Genomic DNA, 14,110 nt, shown 5'->3' on the forward strand with positions numbered 1-14,110 from the left:
CACGGGCCTGGGTCTCCTCCCTCCCGAGCGCCACGGGCCTGGGTCTCCTCCCTCCCGAGCGCCACGGGCCTGGGTCTCCTCCCTCCCGAGCGCCACGGGCCTGGGTCTCCTCCCTCCCGAGCGCCACGGGCCTGGGTCTCCTCCCTCCCGAGCGCCACGGGCCTGGGTCTCCTCCCTCCCGAGCGCCACGGGCCTGGGTCTCCTCCCTCCCGAGCGCCACGGGCCTGGGTCTCCTCCCTCCCGAGCGCCACGGGCCTGGGTCTCCTCCCTCCCGAGCGCCACGGGCCTGGGTCTCCTCCCTCCCGAGCGCCACGGGCCTGGGTCTCCTCCCTCCCGAGCGCCACGGGCCTGGGTCTCCTCCCTCCCGAGCGCCACGGGCCTGGGTCTCCTCCCTCCCGAGCGCCACGGGCCTGGGTCTCCTCCCTCCCGAGCGCCACGGGCCTGGGTCTCCTCCCTCCCGAGCGCCACGGGCCTGGGTCTCCTCCCTCCCGAGCGCCACGGGCCTGGGTCTCCTCCCTCCCGAGCGCCACGGGCCTGGGTCTCCTCCCTCCCGAGCGCCACGGGCCTGGGTCTCCTCCCTCCCGAGCGCCACGGGCCTGGGTCTCCTCCCTCCCGAGCGCCACGGGCCTGGGTCTCCTCCCTCCCGAGCGCCACGGGCCTGGGTCTCCTCCCTCCCGAGCTCCACGGGCCTGGGTCTCCTCCCTCCCGAGCTCCACGGGCCTGGGTCTCCTCCCTCCCGAGCTCCAGGGGCCTGGGTCTCCTCCCTCCCGAGCGCCACGGGCCTGGGTCTCCTCCCTCCCGAGCTCCACGGGCCTGGGTCTCCTCCCTCCCGAGCGCCACGGGCCTGGGTCTCCTCCCTCCCGAGCGCCACGGGCCTGGGTCTCCTCCCTCCCGAGCGCCACGGGCCTGGGTCTCCTCCCTCCCGAGCGCCACGGGCCTGGGTCTCCTCCCTCCCGAGCGCCACGGGCCTGGGTCTCCTGCCTCCCGAGCGCCACGGGCCTGGGTCTCCTGCCTCCCGAGCGCCACGGGCCTGGGTCTCCTCCCTCCCGAGCGCCACGGGCCTGGGTCTCCTCCCTCCCGAGCGCCACGGGCCTGGGTCTCCTCCCTCCCGAGCGCCACGGGCCTGGGTCTCCTCCCTCCCGAGCTCCACGGGCCTGGGTCTCCTCCCTCCCGAGCGCCACGGGCCTGGGTCTCCTCCCTCCCGAGCGCCACGGGCCTGGGTCTCCTCCCTCCCGAGCGCCACGGGCCTGGGTCTCCTCCCTCCCGAGCGCCACGGGCCTGGGTCTCCTCCCTCCCGAGCGCCACGGGCCTGGGTCTCCTCCCTCCCGAGCGCCACGGGCCTGGGTCTCCTCCCTCCCGAGCGCCACGGGCCTGGGTCTCCTCCCTCCCGAGCGCCACGGGCCTGGGTCTCCTCCCTCCCGGACTCCCTCCCGAGCTCCACGGGGCTTGGGTCTCCTCCCTCCCGGACTCCCTCCCGAGCTCCACGGGGCTTGGGTCTCCTCCCTCCCGAGCTCCACGGGGCCTGGGTCTCCTCCCTCCCGGGCTCCCTCCTGAGCGCCACGGGCCTGGGTCTCCTCCCTCCCGAGCTCCACGGGGCTTGGGTCTTCTCCCTCCCGGGCTCCCTCCTGAGCTCCACGGGGCTTGGGTCTCCTCCCTCCCGGGCTCCCTCCTGAGCTCCACGGGGCTTGGGTCTCCTCCCTCCAGGGCTCCCTCCTGAGCTCCACGGGGCTTGGGTCTCCTCCCTCCAGGGCTCCCTCCTGAGCTCCACGGGCCTGGGTCTCCTCCCTCCCGAGCTCCACGGGCCTGGGTCTCCTCCCATCCCGGGCTCCCTCCTGAGCTCCACGGGCCTGGGTCTCCTCCCTCCTGAGCTTCACGGGCAGGGGTCTCCTCCCTCCTGAGCTTCACGGGCAGGGGTCTTCTCCCTTCTGAGCTAAACTGGCTTGGTCTGCTCCCTCCTGAGCTCTCGCTACATTCCTGAGCTCTAGGTGGTTGGTCTCTACCCTCCTGAGCTCCATGTGGTTTTTACATTCATCCTCCCCTCATTATTTTCCCAAGTCATTATGATAAATATGTTTTCCTGTAGGAAAATGTATTATACAGAATGATCTGTGAGATTTCCATGCCTTTTAGTTTACTGGAACACAATATCCCTTTAAGGCTGCTTTATAGTAAAATCAAGGCCACCCTGCTATATACTATATTATTTGGAATCAGCTGATGAAAGTAAGTAGCCTTCCCCTGCCCACTCATGCATCAGTTTTCCTGTACTTGTAATTATTTTATGAAAATTATAGCTTAATTTGCAATCTGAACAGCCAGTTCAATTAAAAAGGGATTGGAACATTTTACAGTTTTCAACAGGCTGATTAATTACAGTGCAGCTTGATCAAGTCAACCAATGTGATGACTTGAACCAATCAATCTTAAAGCTGAAATCCAGACAGATATAAAATACACAAATTACAGCTCTGTATTCATTAATATAGCATCAAATGTACATTTATTTTTTTAATCCGAGCCGTGTACATTCCTGAATTTGACTTGGTATTCTTTTGCAGTCTGTGTACAGCAGGGTTTGGGCTAGTGGAGGGAAAAGCAGCACACAGAGCTAATCAGTTTTCCTGCAATACACATGTGCTAACAAGTAACATGCTGTTAGGGCCCTTTCACACTGGGGCGGTTTGCAGGCGCTATTGCGCTAATAATAGCGCCTGCAAACCGACCCGAAAGTGCCGCTGCTTTCATTCCAGTGTGAAAGCTCCGAGGGCTTTCACACTGGAGCGATGCGCTGGCAGGACGGACGGTAAAAAAAAGTCCTGCTAGCAGCATCTTCGGAGCGGTGAAGGAGCGGAGTGTATACCGCTCCTTCACCGCTCCTGCCCATTGAAATCAGAGGCGCTTCGCGGTGGTTTTTAACCATTTCTCGGCCGCTAGCGGGGGTAAAACCGCCCCACTGGCGGCCGCATACCGACGGTAAAGCGCTGCTTACAATAGCGGCACTTTAGCGCCGACGCCCGCCCCAGTGTGAAAGGGCTCATAGGAGGAGAGAGAGCAGAGTGGCAGAGGGATTAGCTTGAGCTCATCAGTCTGTTGCTTCTCCTTCATTGTCTAGTCAAAGCAGGGTGAATGACAAGACCTGTAAGTGTAGCTGAACTGCAGCAGATAAAAAAATGAGGTCTCCTGCCCTGCTTGATAGGCCTGTGCTATGTGGCAGAGCTAGAAAGAAAAAAAAATCCTTTCTTCAGATAAAACACGTCTGTCTTTTTATATAGATGCAGTTCAACCGCTGTTTGCCTGGAGTTTAGCTTTAAAAACACAAATTGAAAATATTGTCATATAGATCAGTCATATTGAGATGCCAGAACAGGAAAGAAAACTTGCTCATGTCCCTTAAAATCTACTGCAGAATTCAGTGTTTGGTGTTGCAGGAATTTCCTTGGAATTGACTTTTCTGCTGTGCTGCCTTTGATGGTTTGGTTTCACAGTGTCTTGCTTTTTTGTGTGTATTAAGGAAGAACAACATGCTAACACGTCTGCCAACTATGATGTGGAGCTTCTCCACCACAAGGATGCACACCTGGAGTTTATAAAAAACGGTAAGCTGACGTGCGGACAAGGGCATATGTTCTTTGGAGGATCAAGATTGTGCGTTAAATACTTTTCACAGAGAGAGTACTTGGTCAGACAGCCTAGTGAACATGCAATGCATGCTGGGGCTTTTTCTTGGCTGCAAAACCAAAGACCACACATGCCTTGGATAGATGAAGAATTTGATATTATTTATTATTATACGGGATTTACATAGCGCCAACAGTTTGCGGAACGCTTTACAAAATGAAGGCAGACATTACAGTTACAATACAATTTGGTACAATAGGAATCGGAGGGCCCAGCACGTTAGAGCTTACAATCTAAGAAGGGTCAAGTGATGCAAAAGTTAATAATTGTGGGGGATGAGCTGATGGAGAAAGTAAAAAAAAAAAACTGTTTATTAGTTAGAAGCAGGATAGGCTTCTTTAGAGAGAAGGGTTTTCAGGGGTCATCTAAAGATGGATAGATTAGGAGACAGTTGGACAGATTGGGGTAGGGAGTTCCAAAGGATCGGAGGAGCTCGGGAGAAATCCTGGAGGCGAGCATGGGAGGAGGTGACAAGGATGCTAGAGACCAGGAGGCCTTGGGAGGACCAAAGAGAGCGGCTTGGTTGATATTTTGAGACTAGGCTAGCGATGTAGCTGGGGGCTGAGTTGTGGATGGCTTTGTAATTTGTTGTTAGTACTTTGAATTTTATTTGTTGGGTGAGCGGAAGCCTGTGGAGGGATTGGCAGAGAGGGGTGGAGGACACTCAACGGTTGCTAAGGTGGATGAGTTTTGCAGCAGCATGTAAAGTTAATCCAATGAGGAGGGAGTTGCATTAGTCAAGGCGAGAGATAACCAGGGAGTGAATTAGAAGCTTAGGGGTGTCAACGGTGTTAGTGGTGTCAACGCACTGAGGGAATCCATTTAACCCTTTGTAATGTCACTGTTCAGGAAGGGGGTAAATCCTTCCAGGGCTGAAGTGGTTAACCGTTGACGCCACTGAGCTTCTAAAAGGGGCGTATTCTGTAGATGTTGAGGTTGAGGCGGCATGATTTGGACAGGGATTGGATGTGGGCCTGAAAGAACAGTTCAGAGTCCAGGGTTACCCCTAGCACCCTGTCATGTAGGGATGGACTGATAGTTGTGCCATTGATCTTGATAGAGAAATCAGGGGAGAGGGCACGTGGGGGATGAAATAGTATGAGCTCAATATTGGATAGATTGAGTTTGAGGAAGTGCTGTGTCAGCCAGTCACATATATCTGTTAGTAAATTAGTGATACGTGAGGGAACTGATGAGGTGAACTGAGGGGTAGAGAGATAGGTTTGGGTGTCATCAGCATAGAAATGGTAGTGGACTACCAGCTGACCCAGGGGGAGGTGTAGATCGAGAATAGGAGAGGTCCAAGGACAGAACCCTGGGTTACCCCAACGGTAAGAGGAATAGGTAGAGTTGTAAGTGACACTGAAAGTGTGGCGAGATAGGTAAGATTCGAACCAATGGCGAGCACAGCCAGGGAGACCAAGGAAAAAGAGTTTTTTGAGGAGGGGGTGGTCAACTGTATCAATGGCAGAGGAGAGGTCCAAGAGTAAGATTACGGCATAGTGACCGTTGGTTTTAGCTGTTAGTAAGTCGTTTGTGAGTTTTAGGAGAGCAGTTTCTGTGGAGTGTTGCGGGCGAAATCAAGACCGAAGGGAATCAAAAAGGTTATTCTCACTGAGGTGGCAGCTCAACGGGTTGTAGACTAGACGCTCAAGGAGTTTGGATGCAAAATGGAGTAAGAGGATGGATCTTGGGTTGTGAAGATTGGTGGGGTCCAGTAAGGTTTTTTTAGGTATGGGAGTGTTTAGTGCATGTTTTAGAGGGTTGAGTAAGCTACCAGTAGAAGGGGAGAGATTGAAGATATCAGTTAAGGAGTGTAGAATAGAGCCAGAGGGTGACTGTAGTATTTGCGAGGGGAACAGGGTCCAGGGGGCGTTAGAAAAATGTTTAGTGACTTCCTCTATAGTAGCTGGGTTAAACGAGGAAAGTATTGATTGTGCAGGTGGACAAGAAGTGTAAGGTAAGGGAGATACAGTTGTGGTCATAAGTTTACATACCCTGGCAGAATTTATGATTTCTTGGCCATTTTTCAGAGAATATGAATGATAACACAAAAACATTTCTTTCACTCATGGTTAGTGTTTGGCTGAAGCCATTATTTATATCCCTTTCCTGTTTTATACAGTTCAACTACCTTTTCCCGCAGATCCTTTGACAATTCTTTTGCTTTCCCCATGACTCAGAATCCAGAAACGTCAGTGCAGCACTGGATGAAAGATGCCAGGGTCTGTCAGGTGTCCAGAAACATATTGATCTTTTATACACACACTAATTACAAGCAAACAAATCATAGGTAAGGATGGTTACATTTAATAGCCATTCAAACCCCTTTGTGTAAACTTGTGTGCCAAAATCACTAGGGTATGTAAACGTTTGATCACGGTTATTTTGGTAGTTACTAGATTCTGTTGTCATTAAGATTTAAAAAGAGTAAACACAGTTGATTGATAATAAATGGCTTCAGCCAAACACTAACCATGAGTGAAAAAAAAAATGTTTGTGTTATCATTCATATTCTCCGAAAAATGGCCAAGAAATCATAAATTCTGCCAGGGTATGTAAACCTATGAGCACAACTGTATCTGTGTAGTGGAGATCTCGTCACGAATTGTATCAACCTTATTTTTCAAATGATTAGCAATCTTTTGGGCAATAAGTAAGTTAGTGGGCGGAGGTAATGGAGGACAAAGTAAAGAGTTAAAGGTAGATAAGAGTTGATGGGAACTGTGTGAGAGGGTGTTAATGAGAGTGATGAAGAATGTCTGTTTGGCAGTGTGGAGGCGAGAATTGTATTTTTTGAAGGGCAGATTTATACTGGTTAAAGTCTTGCTGGGACTTAGTCTTAAGCCACAGACACTCAAGAGCTCAGGTATGTTTTTTGATGCTGCTGGTGTTGTCTGTTTGCCAGGGTTGTAGTGGTCAGTGTAGTGAAGGGGGCCAGTGTGGATGACAGTGAACTAGAAGTGGCGAGGTCAGGGCAGGACAGGGATGAGATTTTGTCATAGAGACAATCTGTTGCAGACAAAGAAGAGAAGAGTTAAGATGGTGAAGCGTCATCAAGGAAGGTTAATACCGGTCCAGGAGGCCGATAGATCACAGCAATTCTCAAAGAAACTGGAGAGAATAGACAAATACAGTAAGCTTCAAATGAGGAGAGAGACAGAGGGAGGGGGATGAAGGGTGCTTTAAGAGGACAGAAGGATTCCAACTCCACCTCCTTTCCGTCCACTAGATTTGGGAAGGTCAGTCCAGAGGAGCCCACCATGGGATAGGGCAGTAGGAGAGGGAAAGTCAGATTCGCGAAGCCAGGACTCAGTAATTGGAGTTTGATAAAAAGGTCACGGACAGTTTGTTGTTCAGTTGTTGCAGACAGAGCAGGTGTTTCGTCAGATTAGGCGACCCGTCAGTTTTTGTACTGGAAGTGACGTTCTGTCACCGCCATCTTGCGACACCCCGCACTCATCCACAGTAAGGATACAGTCAGAAGGCGGCAAGTGGACATCTTGTTACACCCACCTGAGTCTTGCATTTCACACTTATTTTTAACAGTTAACTGAGCTTTATATAGTGAAATACAATATTTAAAAATTCGCCTGTTTAGATGTTGAATTTTAAAAACAGCAAGCCTGCTGATCTGACAGGTTTGCTAATATGACAGAACACTACTGCTTAGAAAAGTCAACATCAAAACATTCTTATGGATTTTAAAATACTGACTTTCACTATATAAGCTGAGTTTACTGTTAAAAATAAGTGTGAAATGCAAGATTCTAGTGGGTGTAACAAGATGTCCGCTTGCTGCCTTATGACTGTATCCTTACTGTGGACGAGTGCAGGGTGTAGCAAGATGGCGGCGACAGAACGTCACTTCCGTTACCAGATCTGACGGGTCGCCTACTCTGACGAAACACCAGCATTCCAAAGGACACAGGAGAATGGGAGGCTGGATCTAGGAAGAAGAGGAATATAAACCAGATTGTGTAGATTGCTGCTGCTGCTGCTGTCAGAGGATAGGGGGTGTCGTTGGCCAAAGGTAAATGATGGCATTCCAGGATTTGGAGAAATATCTCCTTGATGTTTTATTGATATGTGGGTTCAAAATTAACAGGAGTTGATGAGTGCAGTAATAAGGTGAAGACAGGAGTAAGGGTGATATATTCAAGCTGTGTGGTGGAAAACAGGAGTGAAGGAGTGAGAGTTTGAGGATAGAGGATACAGCTGTGAGAAGGTTAGGGAGTCCATGTTACAGCGTTGTGAAATTAAGAAGCAGACTGGGTAAGAGATGTAAAAGTTGGATGGGGAAACAGGTCACCTGTAGTCTGTTTAGTGTTTTGTAGTTATCTGCTGTGGATTTTCACTTTGTGCATTAGCTCAAGTGCAGAGCCAAAGTGCTATTCTTAATCCAAGATTAATACTCTATCCAAGATGATAGTTGCCAATGCAACCCCTGCCTTTGCATCCCCTAGAGAAGGCCTAAACTTATACTGAGTTTCGTGGGGGTATTCCCAATTAAGCAATTAGTAGTGCGTAGGAGCGACACATGGCTAACAGAAAATTTTTCACACCAAAAGGCAGACTACAAGAGACAGCAAAAGAGCAGGAGAGCAGACGTGTAAAGATTAAAATCGGCTGATAAATTTAGGCTTAGACAATAAGAGAGAAAAATAAACATCACAGCAATATGGACAGAGGTAAAGATTTTGAAAGCAGCATAGATTACCATTACGTACATTGATACCAATGAATCCGTTTTCAATTAGAGGTGGATTTTGAAAGCAGCATAGATTACCATTAAGCATAGTGATATATATGATAAGCTTTTAAGCAGTTAATGTACAGTGACAGGTCCTCTTTCTGTCCCCAATAGGAGAAGGAAACAGTCGGGAAGCTACACTGAAAGAAACAGTCACTCTTAAGTGGTGCACACCAAGAACAAATAGCATTGGTAAGTGCAAATGTTCAATTTAATGTTCCTGAATCCAGTCTGGGCTGCACAAATCCCAGGAACCCGAAATCCAGTGCAATTTAGAGTTGAACCCCAGAAACGCCTAAATACTCATTTTACATTGCCGATAGATTTGTATTTCTGTCCATTAAGTCCTAAAATTTGCAAAGCACAGACAGTTGGATGACAGTACTTACAGTTAAAAGAGATGTAAAGCTTTTTTTTGGCTGTACTTCTCTTGTAGGTCACAGGAGTGCATTTACTTTTGCTCTCCTGTGACCCAGAATTGGCCAATAGCGGGCTATTGCCCACTATCAGCTGATGTGGCAGAGCCACTCCGAGCTCTGGAAGGATCCCAACAATATTGGTGGGATCCATCCAGCTGCCTGATTGACAGCTGGCTCCGTCTCTCAGTGCTCAGCTGAGAGCCCAAGCCAGCTGTGCTGACCCCCCTCCCTTGCCAGGTGCTCCAATGAGCCCTGCAGAATGGAGAGCGGTGACTGACAGTCACTGCTCTTTGCTCTGAGCAGATTGAGTACTGATTGATAAGCGGTCATGTGATCGCTTAGTTTTCAGGATTAGAGCTGACGTCGGACAGCTGCAGCATCACACCAATGCTGCAGAATAGAGGTGAGTATGTAGATTTTTTTTAATTTTATTTATTTATTTACAAACCACAAAGAAGTTCAGTAGGCTTAAGGTGAGATCGTGTGCAGGACACTTGAGTTTATCAACACCAAACTGGTCAAATGATGTCTTTATAGAGCTGTCTTTATGCAAGGTGATGCAGTGGTAATATAGCCAGCCATACACTAGTAAATTTATGAACAAACAATTCTACAAAAATTCTCCATACATTCAATGACTTGAGGAATGCTGTTAGTAACCACTTCAACATTTTGTTTGCTTTTAATTTTGGATTTCGATTTTGGAATGAATGGACTTTCCCAAATGAAAACCACCTTCACTGTTAGAAATCAAAAAAATTCTTAATCCTGGTCCTTTTGCGTTTTCTTGTCGTGGTTGAAAAAGAATATCAATTTGACATCACAAATGAAAAAAATCAAACTAACGTTCTTAAATAGAAAAATGTTAAATTAAATTTATACTAGTATATGTCCAACCTAAAACTGAAAGGGATTTCCTTAAGTATACAGTTGTCTAAAATATCATGCTATAGTGTAACCCTTAGACCCCTTTCACACATGGGCGGTTTGCAGGCGGTATTGCGCTAAAAATACCGCCTGCAAACCGCCCCTAAACAGCCTCCGCTGTTTGTTCAGTGTGAAAGCCCGAGGGCTTTCACACTGAAGCGGTGCGCTGGCAGGACGGTGAAAAAAGTCCTGCAAACCGCTTCTTTGGAGCGGTGAAGGAGCGGTGTATTCACCGCTCCTGCCCATTGAAATCAATGGGACAGCGCAGCTATACCGCGGCAATACCGCGGCTATAGCCGCGCTGTACGAGGGATTTTAACCCTTTTTCGGCCGCCAGCGGGGGTTAAAACCGCACCGCTAGCGGCCGAATACCGCTGCAAGAACGACGGTACAGCAGCGCTAAAAATAGCGCTGTTGTACCGCCGACGCCCCCACCGCCCCAGTGTGAAAGGGGCCTTACAGTCATTGGAAACAAGCTCAAAAATTTGAATTAAGGTCCTCCATACTTTTAGCCATATAGTGTTTCCTGTTTTGCTAGCCAAAGTATTATAGTAGTCAGGTCCTTTATCTTCTTCCTGTTCTAGAATCTAAAATTGCTGCTGGGCTGTTCCCTGGTTCCAAGCCCGCTCGTGCCAACTACCATCACACAGTGTAAACTTAAAAATTTGTAAACAGCTCTGCCCATTGTCTTTTGCTATACTACTCAGCCACTCTCATTCTCAGATCTCTGCATCATCAAGGCCAATCATTTTGTTATCCAATATAAGGACATATACATATGATTTTTGTTTGTTTCTAGAATTGCACTACTGCACAGGAGCCTTTCGGATATCACCAGTAGATGTGAACAGCCGACCATCTTCCTGTCTTACCAACTTTCTGTTAAATGGTAAGAACTGAGGTGACATGCAGCCTTGCTCTCGTACCGTATGATAAAATTCTGTTAGCTTTTACAATTATGTTACCAGCTCCTTGCAGTTTTCTCTTTCTTCCAAGTCTTTAATCAGCAGCATGTTCTCTCTGGTGCAGATGAACAATAGCTCTAGGCAGTGTAAAGTTGGAAAACTGCAAATGGCAAAGTGTTGTCAAAAACAGACTTGTTGCTGTTTAAAGAAAAAGGGGTGATTCTGTGCCGGTGGATTGCACTTTGTAAAGGTTATCTAAAGAAAAACCATTTTTTTTTAATAGAGTAAGCGACAATAAAACCCGGTGTTTGTGTGTGTGTGTGTTTGTGTGTGTGTGTGTGTTTGTGTGTGTGTGTGTGGTGGTTTTTTTTTTTTTTTTTTTTGTGAAAGCAAATTACCTCAACACTGACCACATCCACCATAAGCTCTCTCCTGGAAGCTCATCTAAGTACCTGCTTCTTCCGTCTGCCCAGCTTGCAGTTGTTCCTTTCAATATCTGATCACTGAGCTGAGATATGTTGTTTTTCCACAGGCCGCTCTGTGTTGCTGGAGCAGCCACGTAAGTCCGGATCCAAAGTGATCAGTCACATGCTGAGCAGCCATGGCGGGGAAATTTTCCTGCACACCTTGAGCAGCACTCGCTCAATTCTGGAGGACCCTCCATCAATCAGCGAGGGCTGCGGTGGAAGAGTCACAGATTATAGGATTACGGTGAGTCAACCTCACAAAACTGAAAGGGAATATACAACATATATTTTTTTACATATTTGCTTTACTTTAGCACAAAAAAAAAAAATTCTGGTAAATATAAAATGTTGCAAAAACAAACCCCCCCCCCGACTAATGTTGTGGAGGCAAGAGAAAGGGAAGGTATTCTGTAGTCCAAAAAAGAGAACTGGATAGAGCTGACAACACTGCATACTACAGAAAGTTCTGAGGATACGAGGATCACCAGGCTTTTTTTGTATTTGTAGTATTTTTAAAGAGAAACATTGTGTTGAAATGTGCCTGTTTTTGTACTACTTATGTGTTTTTGGTTTTTTTTTGTATGTGCACAGACATACACATTAACCCCATTCTGCAATCCACAAATATGTGTCAGCACACCCGTGGGCTTTAACGCCATGCTGCCACATACTGTATATGCATTCAGCCAGCATCTCTGTTCTGTGCTAGGAGCCCACTTAATCACTGACAGTTCCCAGTCAATGTTTATGAATCAGTGACAACATGATCTGGTAACCCTGGAAATGCCTCCGCTGTTAGGATCCCCTTAAAGGGCCAGCTCCCACCAGCAGGAGAGGGTTAAGCAAATTGATGTTAAAATTCTGGCATGTTACTTTTTTGTGCGTTTTAATGCGGTGACTTGCTATCAATGTCTCCACACAGGATTTTGGGGAGTTCATGAGGGAAAACAGACTGATGCCCTTTCTGGACCAGCAGTACAGGATAGACGGAACGCCGGAGGTTCCCCTGGAGCGATCAAAGTGCCAACTAGAGCGATACACGCGATACTGGCCAATGATCATTTCGCAGACCACCATTTTCAACATGCAGGCGGTAGGTTTGCCCCCCTACAACTGTTTGTAAATGGGGTATACAATATATCTTGAGTTTGTTTTTCTGCTTGGTAGGTTGTTCCACTGGCCAGCGTTATTGTGAAGGAGACTCTGACGGAGGAAGATGTTCTAAACTGCCAGAAAACCATCTACAATTTGGTGGATATGGAGAGAAAGAATGATCCTCTGCCCATTTCTACAGCGGGCACGCGGGGCAAAGGACCAAAGAGGTGCAGTAGAGGGTTTTCTAAACTTTTTATGGTGATATTCCTATCCACTCTCTGTTGTATTCCACTGGGGTAAACAAACCAAGGCCTGCAATTTAGGACCCTTTCATAAAATATGAGGCTTTGGTGTGTAGTCTTTTTTGCTCCAGTCTGTTTTACCTAATGCAGCATAGAGAGCTCTGTGATTGAAGGAGAGATGATCATGTTACTCTGACAGATCTAATGACTAGGCATCTTTTCCTGGATTTTTCCTATTTGTTGCCACCTCCCATTTATTTCTACTGTGTTCCCCTGGCTTTGAAGCTGAAGCTAGCAGAGCACAATGCAAAATTGCAAGCACCATTATTTATATATATATATATATATATATATATATATATATATATATATATATATAATATGGCCATACCGCAGGTGTTCCAGCAACTATTCTATCAATAACTAAAAGGGTGTTTACACCTAAATGTTTTTTATATCCGCTGCTGCTTTTTAAATGAACTCCTAAATTATGCAGTTTTGTGAAAACCTGTGTGTACTTGACTTTTCTGGTCACATTATTTGCTGTGCATTGGATTCTGTAAAGTTTTTATCTTTTCTAAAAAGATAAAATTTTCTGGCAAGTTTCTAGCTCATGTCATTGCCTTGCCTCTGTTCTGGCAGGGATGAGCAGTATCGCATCATGTGGAATGAGCTGGAGACTCTGGTGCGAGCTCATATCAACAGCTCCGAAAGACATCAAAGGGTCATGGAGTGCTTGTTGGCCTGCCGCAGTAAGCCACCAGAGGAGGAGGAAAGGAAGAAGAGAGGAAGAAAGAGAGAAGATAAAGAGGACAAGCCTGCTGGGAAAGATTATGAACACGATAAGAAGTGGACAGAATCTGAAAAGTATGTTACAAAGTCACACGTGACAGCATGCAGATTAGAAAGTCATCAGGTGCAACCCAAGATTGTGTTTCAATGCCAATTCTTGGCAAAACATTTTTATTTTGTTTTTGAATAGAGCAGGAAAAGGTTAGAATTTCTACAAGATGTTCTGTATTCGTTTTCTAAGGTGACAGCACTGATCCTCCATAGGTACAATACACTGAGTGTTGTCACCCCAGGACATGAAGTGCAGCCACCACATCTAAGGACTAGTAAGCTGCAATATATTGCAATGTTGTTGTTGGGTTTAGATTTAAATGTAACCACCCATGTTTTATTGTAGTAGATCTTTAACTGTACTATATCTTTAAAGGCATAGTCAACCTAAAAAAAAAAAATCTTTAGTAAATAAAATTGCATTTATTCATGTTTTGCATTTGGACCTGCAAAGCATTGGAACTGTGATCAGCAGATCATCAGTGCAATGCACAGGTTCCTGCAGACTATTCCTCAAGCCCCAGATATGGACTGTAGCGAGAGGAAGTTATAATGGACAACCAGTACAGTGACATCACCTTGTTGGCAAATGGGCTTTGTAGTATCTCCATTCACCAATATCTGTTAATGGAGGATGCAGCTGTGTGGGCAGAGGTACTCACGGCTGCACCAATTTAAAAATATCCTAATCCGTTCTATGCATTAAGATAAAAAACCTTCTGTGTGTAGCAGCCTCCCCAGCACACCTAATACTTACCTGAGCCCCATGTCTCTCCAGCGA

General features: G+C 47.2%; 1 protein-coding gene across 2 annotated transcripts in view; it reads left to right on the forward strand.

The window, feature by feature from the left end:
- The window catches only part of INTS13 (integrator complex subunit 13), a 70,842-nt gene that overhangs the window by 50,513 nt on the left and 6,219 nt on the right, over positions 1-14,110 (forward strand). For both annotated transcript variants that reach the window (XM_073621748.1, XM_073621749.1), the window contains 7 exons: positions 3,512-3,596; positions 8,546-8,623; positions 10,577-10,666; positions 11,215-11,393; positions 12,072-12,242; positions 12,317-12,471; positions 13,129-13,353. In XM_073621748.1, coding sequence (XP_073477849.1) covers positions 3,512-3,596; positions 8,546-8,623; positions 10,577-10,666; positions 11,215-11,393; positions 12,072-12,242; positions 12,317-12,471; positions 13,129-13,353 — 983 coding nt within the window. The remainder of the gene's footprint in view (positions 1-3,511; positions 3,597-8,545; positions 8,624-10,576; positions 10,667-11,214; positions 11,394-12,071; positions 12,243-12,316; positions 12,472-13,128; positions 13,354-14,110) is intronic.

The sequence above is a fragment of the Aquarana catesbeiana genome, linkage group LG03 (assembly GCF_042186555.1).
Source record: "Aquarana catesbeiana isolate 2022-GZ linkage group LG03, ASM4218655v1, whole genome shotgun sequence".
NCBI lineage: Eukaryota > Metazoa > Chordata > Amphibia > Anura > Ranidae > Aquarana > Aquarana catesbeiana.